Genomic DNA, 23,851 nt, shown 5'->3' with positions numbered 1-23,851 from the left:
GAACTCGCCATTCACAAGATTTGAAACTACCACCAGACTGTAGTACTGAGTAGTCAAACCGTCTAATTTTTAAATCACCATCTAAGAATCATTCGTACATAAAATCGTTGAAATTCATAACCGTTTAACTATATGATCATCATCATGAACGTTTATTTTATGTCTATTTATTATGTAATTGTTTGTTAAGTAAATGACACTAGATTTAAGTGATTTTCTTAAGATGTCTTTGAATGAGATAGTAAAAATATTTAGATTAAGAAGAAACGAGATCCATTAATTAGACGCATGGTTACGAGAGCATCATAGGCAATATAAATCCCGTTCTCTTCTAAACAACAAAGAACAACCCTCCTTCACTGAGAGCAAATCCAGCAAGCAAACAGAACCCCGATATGAGAATTTGACGTGGCAAGTTTCTAACCAATTCCTTCCAAGCAAACATTTACTTGTAAATACATAAGCCACCAGCAGACTCCAATTTCAAATTTTCAGGAAGATAAGGACTTGAAATTATGGCATCACCACAATTATAAGTGCATTTTTCTTCTAAATATAGAAGTTTGCAGTGTAAAATAAGATTTTTAAGTGCCAATAACAATTTCTTTTTTGTAATCATACATAAAACTAGTTTTTACACCTATTATTCCTAGGCAACGCTTATTTTGTCGTTAACATTTGTTGGGGAGAGTAATGTTAGGTAGGTTAAACTTTTGGACTAAAATTGAAAATTATGCGATGTATCACCAATAGGAAATAAATACATAAATCAACATTTAAGTATTAATTCAATCATCAATCACGTATCTAGTTTATAAAATTTAGTCTAAATAATTGATCTTGCTAACATTACTCCTATTGAAAATTATGAATAAACAACTCAAATCAAACAATAAATAGATTTTTTGTCGATAACATCTATATTTTGAATTTTGAACCAAACACATTTATTAATCCATACCAATTGTCAAATAATTAGCAATGGTCCAACATATTATGAATAGGATAAAACCTGTGCTTCTAAAACTATACTTCATTATTTCTAACCCTTGCTTCTATATTTCATTTAATATAGAACAATTATATGTGAAAAAGAAATATAGAACAATTGTCAAATAATTATCCTAGTTTTCTTTATAGTAATGTTAGGAAGAACACATTTTTGTATGATATTAGTAAGCCACATGATGTGACAAATGATTCATACAGTTAGCATCTAATGAGATAAATTCATTAATTGACATGACACGTACACATCATTTGCCACATCAGATGAGACATTTGTATAACTGGTGCCCTTAGCATTTTTCTTTCTCTTGTATGACTTCACTATTTATAGGAAAGAAATCCCTTTAGTCGTTTGTTAGCAGGCCAATGCTATAGGCACTTGACTTGCGAAGCAGAGGGTGGTGCAGTCTATTCCTCATGCTACATTTACAATAGTCGTTCGACTTGCATATTTAGTCCTCATGAGTGCAATGGCGGATTTAGGATTTTAGTATGGGGTGGTCCTAACTTTAAAGCTCCAAAAAAAAATTAGACCAAAATAACATTAAAAAAAAAACGGCAAAGTCACTATCTATCTATCAAAATAAAATTAAAAAATTTGTTGTCTTGAAGTATAACTACATAATGTGTAACTCTTACCGTGAATGCGAGACTATCAAAACTCTTGCCGTTAATACAAAGACAAACATTGTGTTGATCACTTGAGTGACAAGTCCTCACAACATGCACTAATAAATAAACTAGGCACCCCAAGAAAAACTTGCATAACTAAACTCTAATTAGGTTTTTGGGATCGAAGAGAATAATGGAAGACGTATGCAAACTAGAGGCTAAACCCAAATGCCAACAAAGATTAGAGGTCCACTGGGCAGCAGTCAACAATAAGCATAGAGGAGGAGTGTAAATTTAATGTTTTTTACTGGTTGGAAGAGTTGAGGAATCCCAAAGGCAAAACAAAATGATTACTTGAATGAGATTAGGACTCCCTTGATATAATCTTTCCCTTTTTCAAAGTCTAAATTGATTTTTCGGATTTCTTCCACCAAATCCACACAATCCTTAAATTCAGGTCCTTAAAATTTGATCCAACGGCTAAAATTATTATAACTTTTAAAGGGGCTTCCTGTTTGTAATCATTGGATCAAATTTCAAGGACCCGGATTTAATGATTGTGTGGATTTGGTGGAAGAGATCCAGATAGGATCTCTTCCTGATTTTTACTTTGAATTGGGTCCCACCTCAGCCACCAGTGTGTATGGATTGAAGAACCTCACGGAAACCAGATCCCATCCAGACCCAAATATACTGAGCCTACTGAGTAAGGGATTCGGGTCGTTGAAATTTGATCAAACGGCTACAATTATTATAACTTTTAAAGGCCCCCTATTTGTAGTCGTTTGATCAAAATTCAACGACCCAGATCCCTTATTCAGCAGGCTCAGTTTTATTGGGTCCAGAGGGGATCGGTTCCAACCTCACGTGAAGGTTAAACCAAAGAGATGTGACCAGATGTCCAATCACAACAAAAAATGCACGCTTTCCTTTCTTTTTCTTTTCTTTTTTTTAATGGTTTGGCTCAAAATGATCTCGTTTTGGCCAAATAATTTGAAAGAAAAAGAGTTATATTCTTTCTCCTTCTGTTTTGCAGAAGGTGCTCGGCAGCCATTGTTGCTTTTCTCCTCTACCACAACCAAGATTTGGGTGGTCCTTGGAGGTTTTCATAGCCACTTTTCTGAGCCCTTAGGTGGTTCTAGGACCACATTGGTCCCTTAAGGCCATCTCCAACCAAAGGGTCCAGATGGCAAAAAATAGTCCGAAAACTGTCTCCAACCGAGAGCTTGGCCAAAAGGCTCGTGGGTCCCACTGGACAAAAAAGGACCAAAGGGCCAAAAGACCAACCGACTAGCCTAAATGAGCCAGCCAGCCCGCTGGCTAGCCCAATTTCAATTTTTTTTTTTTTTTATTTCTAATTTTTTCCTAAACCATTTCTCACATATTTTTCACTATTCTATACTATCTTACCTCATTTTATTTCAATTCTTCACATTCCATACTATAGCCTTTTGGCCCTCGGTTAGAGATGGTTTTTTATGACAGGGCTAAAACGAGCCCTATGGCCCTTTGGCCCTCGGTTAGAGATGGTAAGAAATATGGTCATGTACTGTTCATTAAAATATTAATTTCTTGGAGGGCCAGATGACTATGGCCCTTTGGCCCTCGGTTAGAGATGGTAAGAAATATGGTCATGTACTGTTCATTAAAATATTAATTTCTTGAAGGGCCAGATGACTAAAATAAGCCATCTAGCCAGCCTTCAGTTGGAGATGGCCTAATAGATCCGCCTTTACATGAGTGTTATCATCCATGTTGATTAGACGTGAGTCTTCTATGTTTGGGAAATTGCCTTTGTATTTATGATTAAGGTTATAATTGTGGAGTTATAGTGAGTATTTTGATATGTTGACCTCTTGTTTCTTTTCCATTGATCATTCTTTGGTTCTTTCACGGTAAAATTTGTTCTGAAATCAACGTTTGATATGTATATCAAACGTATATGTAAGTTCTTGAGCGTTCTTAATAAAAAAAAATTTCAACTAAAAAAAAAAATCCAAACTCACACGTTAAATTATGAATAACTAATAATTGTATCAAGCTAAGCTGGTGAGGCTCGCATCACGTAAACCCCATCTACAATAATTCAACATATCTGCAAACACATGGGCATAAGCATTTCCAACATTTGAAGCAACTTATTTCTAATACATCGTTTTCAACATATAATTATCCATGATCCCATCGTACTATAAATAATTTAATAATTCATGACAATTGTAATCAACTAATTAATTGTTAATTTTTATTATGCATTACGCGTCACGTCCACATAATCATATGGTTATCTTTCTATGACAATTCATGCAAACAGACATATGAATTAGTTACTCACAAAAGAGACTACAACTTTACAATCCACATAATCATCTGGTTCGCTTTCTTCCAATGTGAAAAATCACAATAGACGTGAAATTTCATCAAATTTTCACAGAACTTTACATGCTTCTGCTATTTTTGGGTACTTCACTTCGGATCTGGATTCTCTCCCCTCTTCTTCCCTTCCCCTTCTATTTGAACTCTCAAGATTAAGCCACATCATCATCTTGTTTTATCTTTTCTGTAAAGAGAGAAAGAAGAAGAGGAATCAGAGAGAAGAGGGGAAAAGGGAGGAGAGAGAATTCAAATCTTCTCAATGTTCAGTGGTGGACGTATTAAAGAACTAGGGTGGTCCCGGTAGTCCGAATAAGTGGTTGTGAAGACTTCCGAGGACCACCCAAATTTGGATAGGTTCTGCAAATGATTAACGAAGGAGAATAAGACTATTTTGGTTTTTTAAGAGTTGACCAAAACGACGTCGTTTTGAGTCAAGTCATTTAAAACAAAATAATTAAAAATAAGTCTTCTTATTAGGCCACATGAGGGAGACCATTTTTAATTAAAAAATTAATAAAGACCACCTTTATTTGGTACTTTTATATTAGGATCACTCGATGTTAGAATCCTAAATCCTCTATTGTCAATGTTCTCGTCACTTTTAAATTGATAGGACGCGAGTGTAGATAGAGAGATGGGAAACAGCCAACAACAAATAGGTAAATTGCTAACAAATAGCTAGGGTGTCATGTTAAGTGATTCCCTTGTTGGATTTAGTGTTTAAACATGTTCATAGTTCAATAATTAGGTTAAGCCAGCTTAATCTTCTATTAGTGAGCTAGTTTGCAATTAATTTATCAGTACTTTAACTTTTCTACGTTCTGGATTAATGTACATGCAAAGGTTAAGTGGGAGAAAGCAATAATAGAGTGCTAAACGCTTACAAATTGGTTATATATCTGGGTGTTTATGTATACTACGATTCATGAAAGTGATTTTCGCACATTTTTCTTTTGTGATGCATCTCATCTTCTTTTTTTTTTTCCCCTAAGTATTTTGAATTAAACATGGGGACCAGTGCACAAGGAAAATACGACAATGTAAATTCACTGTACCTACAAATAATTGTACTCTTTCAACAGAAGAATATTTATTTTTTTGTCTTTTATACTAAATTTAGAATGTGATTATTGTGATTTATGATATCCCCCTATTCTTGATTTGGCTTAGAGTTTATGTTAACTTATAACCTTTATGATAAGGGGAGACCTTATGAGTATCATTTACATTATCTGGTGGGAAATGAAAGCATTGATATAATAAAAATATTGATACTACAAATAAAGTTGAGGTTTCATTATAAAATCAATTGGTAATATTAAAAGTAACTCAAATATATAAGCACATGCGAAGTCTCTTATTTCCCCAATGTGGGTTTGATACTCTTAACACTTCCTCTCACGTGTATTGAATTTTCAAGTCTAGCACCTAGATAACACAAATCGAGTAACGTTGAGCACGTGTGGCCCTTGAGCTTCATAGCCGAGACAACTAGCTCTGGTACAATGAAAAAAGTTAAGGTTTTACTATAAAACTAATTGGTAATATAAGGAGTAACTCAACTTACTTATAAGCTCAATTAAAATCTCTCATTCTATCAATGTGAGATTTATTCTTAATAGGTTTACTCTGCCGCACATAGTGTGTCATGAATAGTGTTTTACATTTGAGTCAAAATGTGGGATAAATCAGACCTAACCAATTAAAGGTGCAGTTGGAGCAGTGAGATTTGAGCTCCTTGGTCCACTCTCATTTCTTTCACATGCAAATTTTCATTCGTGCATGCACGGACCACTTTGCTGTTTTTTTAACGTTTTCATGTTGCAAGTGTTTCACATGTAATCAGTGAAGGATATGATCAAAAGTTAATTAAATTAATCTTTTCGATTAGATGGGATGATCCTGTATGTAATGTTTTCAATACCAATCTCGACAGATGGACAAAGGCGGATTTGGATCCTCTTCTGAATCCAAGGTGAGGATCCTCCTGATCAAAAAGTGTGGGTCGTTAGATGTAATCTTTTCAATTAATCTCGACAGATGGACAAAGGTGGATTTGGATCCTCTCCTGAACCCAAGGTGAGGATCCTTCTGATCAACGAGTGTGGGCCGTTGGGTGAAAATTCAACGGTAATAATTATTATAACTTAAAGAACCTTCTATTTGTAATCGTTGGATTTTCATCCAACAGCCAACACTTATTGATCAGGAAGATCTTCACCTTAGGCTCAGAAGAAGATCCAAATCTGACAAACGCACATGGAATAGTTAAAGTTCAATCACCTTTTCCTTTCTTTCTCAATAAGCCTAAATCCTAACAAAAAGAAACTAAAGTAAAGCATAATCCCAACAACGTCAGCTACTAGGAGATGTGACAAGAAGAAAGCGATTGATTGAAATAAATTGGATAAACAGAACATGATAAACTCAAGTTAATTAACCAGTTCATGAAAGAAAATATGCGAGATTAAGTATTAGGCATTTCACAGTAGTTGGAATAAGTTTGATCGCTATACATAAAAACCAAGCAACCTAAAGTTTGATTCCTTTAACAAAATTGCCAAAATAATGCGAGCATGCAAAAATTGAGTTATTTGTATTATTTGTGGAAAGCCTCTACTTTTCGTCGTTCCCACTCTCCTATCAATTATTTACATTTGTCTTAAATAATTGGAGAGATGTTTTACTGTGCCGAGAATATGGTCTGGCATATCAAGTATAACATACTTGAAAAGAAAAAGTTTTCAATATTTAGTGTACCAGATCATGTTTCTAGTACACTGAAAAACTTCTCAAATAATTGATCATTCATTGTATGAAAATTACCCTCATAAAACTCAAGAATTGGGATCATATTGTTAAGGCCACTTGTTACTTATTACCACGACTGAATGAAGAAGTAAAAGCAATTTTTTTATAAATGAGAACAATTAACAGCAAGCCACGTTCGTTAGATTAGATTGAAATATTTGTATACCATATAATTTATATTACTATTAGATTGGAATATTCGTCTTTGAGAACTAGAAAGGCATATTTTATACTTTCACAGTAAAAAAAAAAAAAAAAAAAAAAGAATGTTCTTATGGATCTAATTTATACCTTCTTGGTAGTTCGCGCTACACGGCAATTTCAATGCAAGAAAATTATATCAAAACTCTGCGTAAAGCAGGGCGTTTACACTCGCCGTCGGATAAACGCGCGACTAGTGTCAGATTCAAATCCTCGGTCAGCAAATCACGTATCAGCGGTCAACGATTAGGGAACACCGTACGCAAGTTACACCATATTAAAGAAAACACGAGGAAACCGCTTCCGCGAAGAAACCTTGACACGTGGGAGTTTCCATCAAAAAAAAAAAAAAACCTGGACACGTGGGTGGTCGCAATTGGTTTCCACGTCGGACACCTGGACATGTGAACCCCAACCACTTTAAATAGCTCGAACAATTGCAATCGACAGAGCGATCCTGTTTCGAAAAAATTACAATTGTTTTTTCCGAACTAAAAATCCATTTTGGAACTTCGTCTGTTTCGAATCCAAACTACGCCGTTGAGATTTTGTCGGGAAATCGTTTCGGAGCTCGATTTAGGCCCCGAATGCGAGGGGAGTAATTGGGATTATCTTTTTGTAGTCTCCGAAAAATTCGGGAGCCATGCCGGAGATCGAGGTCGTTGCCGATAACAGCTACGGCTCCAGCGCCGGCGCGGTCAACCTATTCGGGAAGTACGAGGTCGGGAGGCTTCTGGGCTGCGGGGCTTTCGCGAAGGTGTACCACGCTCGGAATGTCCACACGGGGCAGAGCGTGGCGATCAAGGCCGTCAGCAAGCAGAAGGTCGTGAAGGACGGGTTCACGGCTCACGTTAAGCGGGAGATCTCTATCATGCGCCGGCTGCGCCATCCGCATATCGTGAAGCTGTTCGAGGTTTTAGCGACGAAGACCAAGATCTATTTCATCATGGAGTTCGCAAAAGGCGGAGAGCTCTTTGCAAAGATCTCGAAGGGCCGGTTCAGCGAGGATCTCAGCCGTCGGTACTTCCAGCAGCTGATCTCCGCCGTCGGATACTGCCACTCGCGGGGAGTGTTCCACCGTGATTTGAAACCTGAGAATCTGCTCCTCGACGAGAACTGGAATTTGAAAGTCTCGGACTTCGGGCTCAGCGCCGTGACGGAGCAGGTGCGGCCCGACGGTCTCCTCTACACGCTTTGCGGGACTCCTGCGTACGTGGCGCCGGAGATTCTCGAGAAGAAGGGGTACGACGGCGCGAAGATCGACATCTGGTCGTGCGGCATCGTTTTGTTCGTGCTTAACGCCGGTTACCTGCCGTTTAACGACCCGAATCTCATGGTGATGTACCGGAAAATTTACAAGGGAGATTATCGGGTCCCGAAATGGACGTCGCCCGATTTGAAGCGCCTGATATCTCGGCTTCTCGACACGAACTCCGAGACGCGGATAACCGTCGACGAGATTTTGAAGGACCCGTGGTTCGCGAAGGGGTACCAGGAGATTAAATTCCACTTCGAGGACTTTGACTTGAAGGACATGCGGGACGGGGACAGCGACGAGACGTCGTCGTTGAATGCGTTTGATTTGATTTCGTTCTCGTCCGGGTTCGATATATCGGGTTTGTTTAGCAAGTCCGGGATATCGGACTGCGGGGAGCGGTTCGTGTCCGCGGAGACGCCGGAGAGGATAATGGAGAAGGTGGAGGAGGTGGCTAGGGCGGGGGACGTGGCGGTGACGGAGAAGAAGAGCTGGGGGGCGAAACTGGCGGGGCAGAATGGGAATTTTGTTGTAATGATTGGGATTTACCGGTTAACGGAGAAGCTGGTTGTGGTGGAGTTGAAATTAAGGCAAAGGGAAGCTGAATGTGGGCCGCAAATATGGAAAGATAAGCTGAGGCCGCAGCTGAGCTGTTTGATGTACCGACCGGAAGAGCCAGTCGCCGGTGACTGTTAGCACCCAGAAACCAGAAGAAAGCAAGCCTGGGAATATATAATTAATATTTTGAGGTACATTAAAAATTAAATGGTCGAAAAAAAGAGGAACAATATAATATCAGTGCCCGGGTTTTCTTGTATTTTTGTTTTTGCCCGGAATATAATTCAAAATCTCAAAAAGAAACAAAGGAAGTTCCTTATATTCTTCTGTATATATGATTTTTTTTTTTTTTCAATAAATGCAGTGATTAAAAATTATTGATGCAAACGTTATCCGTTCTGGCATTGTTCTCTGGCATGTTCATGATTTCAGTTATCAAATCTATGGTAAGTTGTAGGGAATATCAATAGCCCAAAATGATAAGGACAGAGAAGGTGTTGCACTTTTTGGATGTTTAATATTTAATAATTTTATTCAAAACACTAATATGATTAGGATAATGTAGTTGTAACCGACTATTAATTTCAATTGGTTCAGAAAAGTCTAATAGAAGGATGAATTATTTCAATCGATATAGAATTGAAACAGGGTTCGTATCTTAGATAGTGTACTCATTGTTAAACAAAGATTACTTGTATGTGTTCCACTTCGATTCTAATGGGAGAGTAGGGACGTTCTTTTCTCATTTATGTTCGTGATTTGTTAACTTAATCTTGGTTGTTGGGGTTTATGATTATCTTTACGCAAATTTCTTTTAAAAAATAAAAACTGACAACCGAAAAACCAAATGAACATAAGCTTGTTTGATTCGACATAATATCTTAAGGTGCAATTCTATGTTTTTTTTTTTATTATTTTGTAATTGTTTTTTGTTGCAAGTTCTATGTGGGGAAGGAGATGTCATAATTAACCACTTGATCCATTTTTGCAAAGTGTTTTAAGAGAAAATCCCATTATTACATAGAGTATTGCTTACAGTGGTAGCATGTGAAGTACTTTATCAATCTACCTGAAAGGTACAAGGAACTCAGATATCCTCACGGATTTAACATTATTCATCCATCTACCAATATCTACGAGAGTCCCATCGACTTAGCTCAAAAAGAGTAAATTGGCAAAGTCTTGTTTAACAAACCATGTTATTGCAAGAAGCGAGCAGCTCAAATTATTAAGAACATTCATTTGTACACTTGAAGTTGTATATGACGGTCTCTCTTTTCTCATTATCATTAAATCGAAACATGTTATCCAATTAAATACGGATTGTGAGAGATATATGAATGATTAAGAACATTCATCTGTGTACTCGAAGTCATATTTATGCATGGCCAATTACTTCTGTTTTTAGTATCGCTTGTATCGAAATATCTTATCGTACTAAAAATCCATGTGGGATCGTGGGGAAATATGAATGTGAAGATTGGTCGGTATAGGTTGATAAAAGTTGCAGTTAGTGTCCTATCTTTAACAAGTCAGACTCGAACTTTACTCACACTTCACTCACGTTTTATATACGGGGAAGCTTCCTATATATTCTACGTACCTGCTCTGGCTGCCAGCAGATAATGATACTCCAATAACACACCAGCTCCTCAGAATTATTTTTTCAGATCAGATTTGATTTGATTTTTTTTTTTTTAATTTTTTATCTGAGGTACTGTTTGCTGATAAACGTAACAGCAGAGCAAAGGATATACAATGCGATCAAGAGTGTGAACCCTTTTTATTTTTTTTATTAATTTTCTTTTTGTCACTTCCAAACCGTACGGAGGCAGTTGCAGGGGTGGTGGCCGTTGATGGGGGTTACAGATCCACCATCCACTCATCGATCATGAATAAACAAAGGCAAGAATGGGTCCATATTATACACCGCATAATGAAACTTTCTTAATCAATATTTTTTATGCAACAAATGGTCCACCATGCTGTCATATGCATGCATGATTGCATATTGTTCGACCTTTTGCATCACTATTACGTAGAGATGTCAACTGTTCGGTTTGGGAACGAAAATTCTATGTTCATTCTTATAATCACGAAAATTAATCATATTCATAACCGCCAATTAACCATCGGGTATTATCCATAACCATACCTATCGGATAACGGATTCCTCATCGGTTAACGGTTATACCCATCTTCATCAATACCAAAATTATATTCGTTCAATTAATGCATGATAATTTAATAAATATTAATTTCATCATTAAATATTTGATGTATAAAATGATTTAATGAATGGATCTTATGAAACATGAAAATTAAAGTTAAACATTTATAATGTTGGCTGATATCTCCTATAAGTACCATTGGTCTGGATTCTCATAGATTTTGATTCATATCAAAACTTTTTAACTTGCCCACAAATGCAACTCACATAGTGTAACTTTTGTATTTACAAGGTAATGGATTCAGTGAAATATATATATATATATATATAATACAATTATATTATATATAATTATATATATACACTATTAATTATATATAATTATATTATAAATAATTCGATTTGAATTCGGGGACAGATATGGATTGGGGACTCCTATAACCATATCCAAAACTAAAACCGAATATTATTCACGATTTTTCCCCATATCCAAAATATACTCGAATTGTCATACCCAAATCCAATCCATTTGAACAGTTATCCATGATTATCAATTTTAACGGTTAAAATTATCATCCCTACTATTACGTATATATTTAGATTCTTTAAGCAAAGGGATCTTCAATTTATAAAAAAATATGGGAATTGCATTCTCATAGATTGGATGAATTAATAATGTTGTACCGCTGAGATTGAATAGGTTTTTCTTTTCTTTTCTTTTTTTCTTTCCAATCTTTCTCAAGTCCAATTCAGTCCATCCCAAACCATACATGCGACCACAGCGCAACCATCCCCTCCACCACTTGGACCCCCATATTCGCAGGTGACCACCCCAAGCGCCCAAAATCTTGTAATCCAAAATTTCAATAGGCAGAACCAGAGGATTCTATCCACTTCTTTCTTCTATTGTTTTTCATTTTCCGCTGTAAAGAAGCCTCCTCTTCTTCTCCATCTCCGTCTCTCGACCTCGATTCTAATCACATGAATGATACCTGTGTTCAAGTAATATGCATGTACAAATATATAGTAACACTAAATTTAATATTTGTGTACGCTGTTTAGTAGTATTGCAAGTAAATTTGTAGGCCTTACGTAGTAAACTTGGCTAGCGTGTTTCTTGTGCAATTCAAGTTTGAATATTTTCTTACTAGTAAGATTTTTTTTAATACAAGCGATATTTTATTTTAAATTAATTTAATGTGAGGATTATAATTAGAACTTGGGCATATATGAAGAGAACTCAGGCGCATATGAAGAAGTATATCGACTCTAACCAATATAACTACACTCATTTTTGCTAGCTGAAATTAAATTAAAACATTTTTCAAATCAAAAGAAAGTATAGTTAAAAAAAAAAAAGGAAAATAAATTTGAGATAATAAGGCAAACAAAACCCAAATTCCGTGCTTACTGCAATGCTAACAAGGTTAGGTTTGTACTGTTCTCAACTAAAACCAAAGAAAGAAAATATAATTTCGGCTGAGTCATGTCAATAATTGAGACAAATACAGGACCACCATACCCTACGTGATTTATCCATCACCATTTTATGGACAAAGTTCTTATTTGGATAAATTTAATACGTATCTGACTACAACATAAACTAAATTTACATTACTTTACGTGTTATATTAAGAGTGGACGCTTCAATTGTTATGTCATAATTTTAAAGTATATATTATTAAAAACAAATCGACTAGTTATAATTTAAGTATAATACTGATGACGATGCCATGTGTTTCAGAAACATCAGGAAATCAATTGCGTATGGTAGACCAAGTTCTTTCTAACTTTTAGGATGCGATTTTAAGGTCATTTTTTGTCACATCCCCACCCGAGCCCCCACCACATCCCGGGCTTGACTCTACTGTAGCACGATATTGTCCACTTTGGGCCCCGAACTTGCTTAACTTCGAAATTCCAATAGAACTCCAATCCAATGAGCTCCCAAAAGGCTCGTGCTAGGTAGAGATAAGAATATACATATAAAGCTTACATGATCTACTCCCCTGGACGTTGTGGGATCTTACAATCCACACCCCTTAAAGTATATATTATTAAAAACAAATCGACTAGTTATAATTTAAGTATAATACTGATGACGATGCCATGTGTTTCAGAAACATCAGGAAATCAATTGCGTATGGTAGACCAAGTTCTTTCTAACTTTTAGGATGCGATTTTAAGGTCATTTTTTGTCACATCCCCCCTAGGCCCTCACTACATCTCGGGCTTGACTCCACTGTAGCACGATATTGTCCGCTTTGGGCCCCGAACTCGCTTAACTTCGAAGTTCCGATGGAACCCGAAGCCAATGAGCTCCCAAAAGGCCTCGTGCTAGGTAGAGATGAGAATATACATATAAGGTTTACAGGATCTACTCCTCTGGACGTTGTGGGATCTTACAATCCACCCCTCTTAAAGTATATATTATTAAAAACAAATTGACTAGTTATAATTTAAGTATAATACTGATGACGATGCCATATGTTTCAAAAACATCAGGAAATCAATTGCGTATGGTAGACCAAGTTCTTTCTAACTTTTAGGATGCGATTTTAAGGTCATTTTTTGTCACATCCCTACCCGGGCCCCCACCGCATCCCAGGCTTGACTCTACCGTAGCACGATATTGTCCGCTTTGGGCCTCGAACTCGCTTAACTTCGAAATTCCGATGGAACCCCAATCCAATGAGCTCCCAAAAGACCTCGTGCTAGGTAGAGATGAGAATATACATATAAGGCTTACAGGATCTACTCCCCTGGACGTTCTGGGATCTTACAATCCACCCCCCTTAAAGTATATATTATTAAAAATAAATCGACTAGTTATAATTTAAGTATAATACTGATGACGATGCCATGTGTTTCAGAAACATCAGGAAATCAATTGCGTATGGTAGACCAAGTTCTTTCTAACTTTTAGGATGCGATTTTAAGGTCATTTTTTGTCACATCCCCCCTAGGCCCCCACCACATCCTGGGCTTGACTCCACCGTAGCACGATATTGTCCGCTTTGGGCCCCGAACTCACTTAACTTCGAAGTTCCGATGGAACCCGAAGCCAATGAGTTCCCAAAAGGCCTCGTGCTAGGTAGAGATGAGAATATACATATAAGGTTTATAGGATCTACTCCCCTGGACGTTGTGGGATCTTACAATCCACCCCCTTTAGGGGCCCGATGTCCTAGTCGGCACACTTCCGGGCAGGGATTGGCTTTGATACCAGATTGTCACATCTCGGCCTAGGCCCCCACCATATCCCGAGCTTGACTCCACCGTAGCACGATATTGTCAGCTTTGTGCCCTGACCAGGCCCTCACAGTTTTGTTTCTGGAAACTCACACGAGCAGAACTTCCCAGTGGGTCACCCATCCTGGAAATGCTCTCGCCTGAACTCGCTTAACTTCGGAGTTCCGATGGAACCCGAAGCGAGTGAGCTCCCAAAAGGCCTCTTGCTAGGTAGAGATGAGAATATACATATAAGATTTACATGATCCACTCCCCTGAGCGATGTGGGATCTTACATTTTTTTATGTTGCATGCACTTAATCAGTTAATTGTATAATCTACATTAATTTTTAAACATGTTCATTATTGTTCATCCCTTCACAAGGAGGGAAGAACAATATCTCTCTTTTCTTTTACGCTAGTTATAATTTAAGTATTGTTGGAAATTTTGAGTAGAAATTTTTTTGTCCCACATTGGCCATTCCCAAAAGGTTTCCTCACTTCATAAGGCTTTGTCCCTTATAGAAAGTGATTGGAGTGATAAGCGTTGGAGACTAAAATTGGGCTCACCCTTGAGGTTGGGTTCTAGGGTGTACTAATTAATTGATAATTAATATATAATTAATTATCAAAAGATGGGCCTTGGGGCTTGGGCTATAATAATTAAATTAATTATTTATTTTCGGATTTAATTAATTATTTTTAATTAATTAATTATTTTTTTACCAACAGACTCATCTTTTCAGATGAAGTCTGAAGTGTGAAAGAACGCAGAAAGAAAACACCCCTTTGAGAAGATGTTTCCCAACAGATGCATCCCTTCCTCATACCTGTTGCGAACATGCATAATCATATTATATATACATCCATCTACATGTCATTTAGAACACAAAAAAAAACAATTCTTGTTCTATAATCCAAAACATCCTTACTGAGAGAACCACATAGAAATTATCTAGAAGTTAAGTTTTCCGGTACTGGAATTCTGACTTGATTGTTGAATCCTGGTGAAGCAGACGTTTGTAGAACTACAAGCACTGAGTATGGAAGAAATTTCTGTTTCAAGGACATTGCGGTGTACGCAAGCCTTGATCTTCAATATTTCTGTTCAATATTATTTCGTTGTTCATACTTTGTTAATTTCGTATTCGCATTTATTATTTATTAGCATATGTAATTTTATCACAAATTGTTGACATATATCCAACAAGTATAATAGACCAAGTTCTTTCTAACTTTTAGGATTCTATCCATTTCTTTCTTCTATTGCTTTAAATTAAAAGCTGTAAAGAATCCTCTTCTTCTTCTCCATCTCCGTCTCTCGACCTCGATTCTAATCACATGAATGATACCTGTGTTCAAGTAATATGCATGTACAAATCTGTAGTAACACTAAATTTAATATTTGTGTACGTTGTTTAGTAGTATTGCAAGTAAATTTGTAGGCCTGACGTAGTAAAGTTGGCTAGTGTGTTTCTTGTGCAATTCAAGTTTGAATATTTTCTTACTAGTAAGATTTTTTTTTAATACAAGCGATATTTTATTTTAAATTAATTTAATGTGAGGATTATAATTAGAACTCAGATGCATATGAAGAGAACTAAGGCGCATATGAAGAGGTACATTGACTTTAACTAATATGACTACACTCATTTTTGCTAGTTGAAATTAAATTAAAACATTTTTCAAATCAAAAGAAAGTATAGTTAAAAATAAAAAAAAAGGAAAATAAATTTGAGATAATAATGCAAACAAAACCCAAATTCCGTGATTAATAAAATGCTAATAAGGTTAGGTTTGTATTGTTCTCAACTAAAACCAAAGAAAGAAAAAATAATTTCGGCTGAGTCATGTCAATAATTGAGACAAATACAGGACCACCATACCCTACGTGATTTATCCATCACCCTTTTATGGACAAAGTTCTTATTTGGATAAATTTAATACATATCTGACTACAACATAAACTAAATTTATATTACTTTATGTGTTATATTAAGAGTGGACGCTTCAATTGTTATGTCATAATTTTAAAGTATATATTATTAAAAACAAATCACTAGTTATAATTTAAGTATAACATTGATGACAATGCATGTGTTTCAAAAACATCAGGAAATCAATTGCGTATAGTAGACCAAGTTCTTTCTAACTTTTAGGATGCAATTTTAAGATCAGTTTTTATGTTGCATGCACTTAGTAAGTTAATTGTATAATCTACATTAATTTTTAAACATGTTCATTATTGTTCATCCCTTCACAAGGAGGGAAGAACGATATCTCTCTTTTCTCTTACAACTAGTTATAATTTGGGGTGTGATATCCACACACCCTATTTTATTTCTCACACACCTTTTTAATTTTCGACCGTCGGATTGAATGAATTGAAGAAGATCAACGGACATAAATTATCAAGGGTGTGTGAAAAGTAAAATAGGGTGTGTGGATAGCACACCCCTATAATTTAAGTATAATAGACCAAGTTCTTTCTAACTTTTATGATGCAATTTTAAAGTCATTGTTTATGGTGCCTGTTCTAGAGTGGTGGAGATAAATGTTGTCCTTGTATTACGGCATGGGTTCAAACGCCGTTTACTTTCTAATTTAATATTTAATCTAACAAATCGATCGTTGGACCAAAAAAAAAAAAAAAGAAGTCATTTTTATGATCCATGCACTTAGTTAATTATATGACCTTTATTATTTTTAAACATGTTCGTTATTGTTGATCCCTTCACAAGGAGGGAGTTACGATCTCTCTCTTTTCTCTTACGCTTAAGTCGCCATAAACGTTGTTGAGCTTCTAAGATAACAGAAGATAGGGTGCTACAAAATTAAGGCACCGCGCATGCAACACACGCTCAAAAATGCCGGTTACAGGATAAAAATTTAAGACAATATAACAATGCTTAACCCGGATGCAAAGTAGTCTTAACACCAATCCAGATATAAATCTGATCACTTAGTACTATGATCTGGTGGTATTTCTCTTCACTTGTAAATGAGAGGTCTTAGGTTTGATTCTCGCCAAATGCGAATTTGAACCATATTATTTCTAGCTCAGTGTGAGACTTAACCACTGCCCCGCTTCCTTATTGTAAATAATATCGTTTGCTCAAAAAAAAAAAAAAATCTAGTTTAAATCTTTGATGGCTTATTTGCGGAAATTACAGAGCGGAGATGAAATGGAAAAGTAAGGGGGCGTTTGTTGCATCAGACTATCTCGGACTGGACTAACTTCTAGAACTAAGCTAGAGTGGTTTATAATAGACTAAGCTGGACTGATTTAGTGCAGCGTTTGGTGCAGTGTCAGACTAAGAAGCAAGATAATGAAAAAATAAAAACCAATGATGTATAAAAAATATTAAATGTTATTTGCTTCATTCCAACACCAAAGTAGCAGAACCCCAACCGACAAACAGAGGTACAAAGCTAAATATAAGCAATTCTTGGAAAAAAAAAATTGAGAATCAATGAAACAATTCCAAAAAAAATATAAGAGGTGAATTTGAGCCACTTATCCTTTACACACACAATTCTTATAATCAGATTTCAACTTCTAAATACAAACTAAAACAAAGAAACAAACAAAACAAAACTAGAACGTGTTCTTTCTTGTTCTAGTTTTCCTTACACTCCCATTTCTTGTCCTTTCTTTTTGGGCTCATTTGAAATGGATGACAAAAAAGGAGACACAACCAAGAAGAACCTACAACAACAAATCCTAATTCATATCACTCAACCTGTTATTTCTCTTCAGCTTGGGCTTCTTATTGCAATATTGAGCAAAAAGAATAAACGAATGCAATACTACCAGCCTTTACATAATTACTACTTAGGAACTATACAACAAAATGTGTCGTCCTTCGCTTCCTTGGCCCCGAAGACACATCCTCGTGTAACATCAGTTCCGATTTGCAGCACTCTCAATTCGCTTTCAGAACTCAGAAAATCCATAACTTCCTGCACTCTGCAACATTTTGAGTGTACACGGCAATTGGCTTTCAGTGGTTGCTGGCTGCCTTGTGTTCTGAAGAGAGTTGAGGTAGCTCAGCAATAGATTTCACCTTCTCCCAACGACCAACAATCACCGCTAACAGCTGTTAATAACAGTGGAGCAGCAGCTGCAGCAAGAAAAAGAAAAAAGTTTATCCACGGACAACAGTTGCAAATTTCCTTTCACCAATTGTGGCCTCTAGAAAAACAAGTTCCCAACAGTATTGCAATTTCGAACAATTTTCCTCGGCTGAGAAAAAGAACACTGGTGGACGCAAGTTGATGGTCACACAGCGAGTTCTGCAGTCAACAACGCAATCAAGCATTCAGCAAGCTTCAATTACGAAAAATATATTCCGCATGACATAAACATAAGCTAGATTGTTTAAAAGCTCACAGAAAACGAGACCCGGATATTCTTATGCAATATATAAGAGATGAATCGTGAATCCATTAATCTATGACCAAACTTGCTGCATACTAGTTAAGTAAGTTGAGGTCCAAAATGTTGGGGCAATAGCAGCACACGCATGATGCATTAAGATCAAGACCAGAACACTAAACCAAAGCATCTTTCAAAAGTGACGATACGCCTTTGAAGTACATTGAGCAAAGAACCAAAAATTACTTCCACAATCCACTCCAAGTGCCCAATTTTAATCCAAAATTAATAAAATCTTGATTAACATAATTTTATCAAACCCATTAACACAAACCTGATTAGCAAGTTGGTGGGGGCTGAAGACGGTGGTCGGTGATGGAGCTGGAGCTGCATGGCAAGGCGTTGCTGCCCTTTTTGGAGTTGCAACTTCACAAGTTCGAAATTGAATCAAAATTACCATCACTCAATTTATCAGGCAAGTTGAATTTTGAGAATTTGATAGATAAAAGAATTTAGAGAGTAGAGAGATAAAGGGATGGGAAAGAGAGATAGGAAGGGAAGCGTAACTGAGATGGTGGGAGTTCGAATTTGACCGGTGCCTGGAGGTGCAGTTGGAGCCGCTAACGGTGAGGCCCTGAGCAAACAGACAGATGACAATATTTCACTCGCAGTGCTAATCCGCCCACTTGAGTAGGCCTTTGTTAGCGAACGCAGAGTACGCGGCTGGAAACCGACAAGGGAGCTGAAGACGATCGAGAGGGCAAAGGTGCGACGAGGAAGGAGAAGGCGAGGAAGAAGAAGACGAGGGAGGAGAAGGCGCGAAAGACAAGGGACTGGACTAATCAGTCCAGTGAGGGCTAGTGAAGGGAACAAACACATCCTAATGTGCGACATTTGTGAATATACAACTCTTTTGAACAAACTATGTGTCCTTTGGTGAATTATGTTGAACTTTGCCTCCAACATTTGTGTCATCATCGAGATTTTAAGTCTAGGTATTAGTAGAGGTGGCAAATCAATCCATTGAGTTGTTAATGGGTATCCATTAAGACCCATTTAGTTTAATTTCATCTTAGAACAACATCATCATCATTACTAATCTCACCCTTATATAATGATGATATTAAATTAAACGAGGCCTTAACGGATACCCTATTAACAACCCAGTGGGTTGATTTGCCACTTCTAGGTATTAGGATGTGGCAAATGGTTTAGACAAATGCTGTAAAATAATCATACATATATATATACATATAAGAGTGCTCAAGTGCTAACTAGTTAATATTTCAGCACGATGCTAACTACTTGTTTAACTCATTAACCAATATCAATTATAATCTGAACCACTCATTTTTTAGGTTATCACTAAAAGATCGTTCATGCAAAAATTCACTAAAACTAGACGTCGTTTATTTCTCATTGTGACATGACAAATAGACGAGGACAGAGTTCTCGATAAACCATGAAATGTTCACAAAAAGAATTAAAGAGCTAAATGATTTCATATTCGAATGAAGTTTCTAGTAATGATATCCAAAATTTGAACAGTTTGGATCTTGAGATTAAATTGTGGAGTGAACTCAAACGAGTTGTTAGCCTCGTACTAGTTGGCTTAAGGCTTGAGATCTCCTCTCTTTGACATATATTGACATGTCCTTTTATCAGTACCTAGTAAAAGCTGTTGTTGCAAATCAAATATATGGTTGGCCTCATCCCTTTCTCCTGGCTCTTGTCCATTGAAGATGCTTAATCGGCAATGTCCATTTCCATGCCTTTTGGTTGGTTTGGATAATTCTTTATTTTTTGTTTGCAATATTGTTATTTTCCTTTGGACCACACACGTGTTGCACATAGAATGGTGGAAAGAGAATTTTCGTTTCAAATAAGTATTCCCATATTCAAAGGCTTAGCTAGGACTTACAGTTCCGTCTTACATATATGCTTATTACGAAACTTATGTGGGTGTGACATTGTTGAATGTTGATGAATCGTACTGCCTCACGAATAATTATTTTTTAAAATTCAAAGAGATTGAATTTCATCGATAAAGAAAAATATTACAAATACGAGGAATGCGAAAAGTAAAACCTTATTCCATAAAAAAATCTTAAAGAAGAAAAATCCGGTCAAAGAAAAAGGAGCTTGCCAATGCTTTTTTAAGCTAATTAAAAAAAATTAAGATTTCACTATAAAACTAATTAGCAGTATGGGAATAACTCAATTATTATAAGCATATGCAAAGTCTATTCTTTTTCCAATGCAGGATTCATACTTTCAACACGCTCCTTCATGTGTGCACGTGGATAATACAAATCTGATGACGTGGAACATGTATGCTGTTTAACTTTATACAAAAGACAATTTACTCTAATACCATAAAGAAAATTAAGCTGATTCGCCCTCTCTTACTATCAACATCACTTGTATAAGAAAAAAAAAAAAATTAATTAGCTAATGAACCATTCTGTGGTTTCTTTACAATTGGACTTACCTCACACCGGCCAGTTCAATTGCAAACCCAATGACCAAAAAGAAAAAAAAATTGGCTGGGACCAAAATGTAATGGGCTTTTACGTGTAAGCCCATTGAGGCAGTTGTAATGATTATGGGCTCACCTCATTTTGTCTTGTGCTTCAAACAGCTCATTCATTTGGACAAAAGGGGCTGCTAGTTCAGAATAGATTCAACTTGCTACTTGTAGATTGTAGGAGTTCTCACTTGGCCTGCTTTAATGGTAGTCTTTACGTTTTCCCTTTCACTAGTATGATGGGTGATAGAATTTTTACCACCTACAAAAGTAAGGATAAAAACACATAAAATACTTGTAAGAATACAATGATGTTGTAGTATAGATGATCATGCAAGGTCGTTCTCCTCAATGACTATTTGGATAATTTATGCAAAATAATTCCTAATTAAATGCTTAAAATTAAAAGGTGAGAAAAGAGATTTTAGACTTGAGTAATATTAAAAACGAATTTTAATTAAAAAAATGATAAAAGAAAAGAGTTTTAAATACCAATTTATAAAAACACTAGGGTTCCACCATCACCTAGCAATCCTATGTATTTTTATCAATTACTTATTCATGCTAAGGCTCAAGGCTTCGTCCTAGCAAAAGGAATTAGTTACGCATATTCATAATTGAAATCATAGAAAATATTATTAAGAATAAAAGGAATGAAAACACCTTAAAGCATAAAATCTTCAAGAACCCTAGCAATTACTCTTTGTCTCCGAAGTTGCATAAAAGAAAGTGTACCTAAGACTAAGAATGGCAAAGCAATATATTTGCTGAGCCATCGCACAAACCCTAAGACATAGGTTTCTTATTCCAACTAGGAAACTAAATAATAATAAAATATCTTAGAAAATAAAGTCCTAATTAAACTAGGAGAATTTGTACAGAAACTGTCCAGCCACAGTTTTAGCTTTAAATCTCCTCTAAATCTGGCCCATAATAGCTTGTTTTGAAGATCAGGACGTTCTGAACACATCTCCAAAAGGCCACGAATCCATCTGAGATAATCTTGGGCTCCAAAAACTCAAGTCAAGCCCAAACCGTCACTATTCCAGCACTGCACATTGCTCCTTTATTTTATTGCCAGAAAATCATCGTTTGGTAGAAAAATCTGATATTTTGATATGATCAAGCCAAGTGACTCATGATTGTCCTCCAATTGGGATTACTCCACAATTCGTCCATTTGACCATGTTTTGCTCTAGAAGAAGTCGAAAGTCTTATATTGGAAATACAATTCAAAGTATCAAAATTCTTCCAAAATATTAACCAAAATATACTAAGAATAGGGTAAAATATATAATATGAAATTGACTCATCAATGGGGAAGGAAGGGACTCTAGAAGTACTACTAATGGAGTTCAGGAAATGAACAATATCACTTTTTTCATCTACAAAATATTTTCCGACCTATTTACGGAATTTCATTCTTATCAGTTATCATCGGAAATGTTAATATTCGAAATTACTTTGTAAATATCATTTTTCCAAAAAATTAGAAAAATATAGCATTGTTTAGTCTAAAGTTTGAACTGTATAAAAACAGCCAATCGGAAGTAGCGAAAGCATTATGAACCATATATTCTCTGATACAGTTTGTTCATTGAATGATATTTTTTGTAGAGATAACTTTTACATAATAATTTATAATATGAACGATTCCGATCACAAACACGAAGGTCTATAAAGCAACAAAGTATTTTTTAAAGTCTTTGAGGAGCCAAACTTTATTCTTGAGGAAATTCTTGAATAGTTTGACTTCGATGAGGAAATATTTCAATTTGTTTTCGTGTTTAGTGCGTTAGCGAATATAAAATCAATTTGGAATAACCTTGACCAATTCTTTTAGATTTTCCGTCGATAGTTTCAAACCATGGCAATGGCCTTTCAGACTGTTTTTGCCGACTTAGGCAGCTTCTAGAATATAAATTTGTAATTAAACAAAAAAATATGACGATCTAATTTGTCATTCAAATTTAGATAGTACAAGCACGGAGATTCGAATTTGGAAAGAAGAGTGGCACGAGATCTACTACAACTAGCTAGTGAACTAGTTACTGTATTTATTTTGCGTTTTCTTGAGTTGGGTATGTGTTAGGGAATAGTGAGTTTTAGTTTGATAGTTTTGGTGACATTGTGATGAGAGAAGGGACAATAATGCAATATAAGTCGACTTGCAAGATTTGGTTAGTTATATATGTACCTTCTTTTTGGTTTGGAGAAATTTAGGAGAAGCAAAGAGGGAATAAGAAAACTAGGTATGTATAGCCTATTAATTCGACTATGACTCGTTGCTCGTTTACATTTTTTTTTCCTTTTCCAAACAACGTGTCCTTAAAACTCAAATCACAACCATGTGAAGGTGTCAGGCGGCTAGCGACAATTTTTCCATTGACGCTAAGTAAACAATTGAATAATCGCGTGGGCTTCTCAACTATTGTCACGAAAAAAGAAAAAAAAAAAAACCAAATTAAAGAAAAAAAATCTTTAATATCTAATAACCGACTATGATCACAAAACTTGTAGATCAAGTAAACTTTTTTCTTGTGATTTGAGATGTAAGTTCAAATAAAATTAGTTACTTTCACATTCAAAAATTTTGTAGTCAATTATCCAAAGCTGAAGAGAAAAATACGAATTATATCCACATAAATTTCACTCTCCCCAACAATTATTTGATAAAACTCACGTCAAAAAATGTGTCCCAAGATTTCCTCTCATCTTTATCCT

The 23,851-nt window shown here is 35.9% G+C and overlaps 1 protein-coding gene and 1 long non-coding RNA gene across 2 annotated transcripts; one reads left to right on the top strand and one right to left on the bottom strand.

Annotated features, from left to right (window-relative positions):
* The first annotated feature begins 7,441 nt into the window (after positions 1-7,441).
* LOC103962180 (CBL-interacting serine/threonine-protein kinase 14) lies at positions 7,442-9,198 on the top strand. The gene has a single exon (XM_009374857.3). It carries the CDS (start codon positions 7,652-7,654, stop codon positions 8,957-8,959), a length of 1,308 nt encoding a protein of 435 aa, XP_009373132.2. The 5' UTR covers positions 7,442-7,651; the 3' UTR covers positions 8,960-9,198.
* Positions 9,199-17,718: 8,520 nt separating this feature from the next.
* On the bottom strand, positions 17,719-19,299 carry LOC125471830. The gene is made up of 2 exons (XR_007253899.1): positions 18,935-19,299; positions 17,719-18,518 (listed from the first exon to the last, which is right to left on the bottom strand). It is a non-coding gene; the product is annotated as an uncharacterized LOC125471830 (long non-coding RNA).
* Positions 19,300-23,851: the final 4,552 nt, after the last annotated feature.

This window comes from the organism of the source record quoted next, unplaced genomic scaffold (genome assembly GCF_019419815.1).
Source record: "Pyrus x bretschneideri cultivar Hongxiangsu unplaced genomic scaffold, Pyrus_bretschneideri_v1 Contig11, whole genome shotgun sequence".
NCBI classification, from domain to species: Eukaryota; Viridiplantae; Streptophyta; class Magnoliopsida; order Rosales; family Rosaceae; genus Pyrus; species Pyrus x bretschneideri.
The sequence above is the reverse complement of the archived record's forward strand: the minus strand, read 5'-3'. Positions and strand labels throughout refer to the sequence as shown.

Excerpts from the sequence above, each read along its gene's own strand:
- LOC103962180 (XM_009374857.3), top strand. The coding sequence starts at position 7,652 with ATGCCGGAGATCGAGGTCGTTGCCGATAACAGCTACGGCTCCAGCGCC.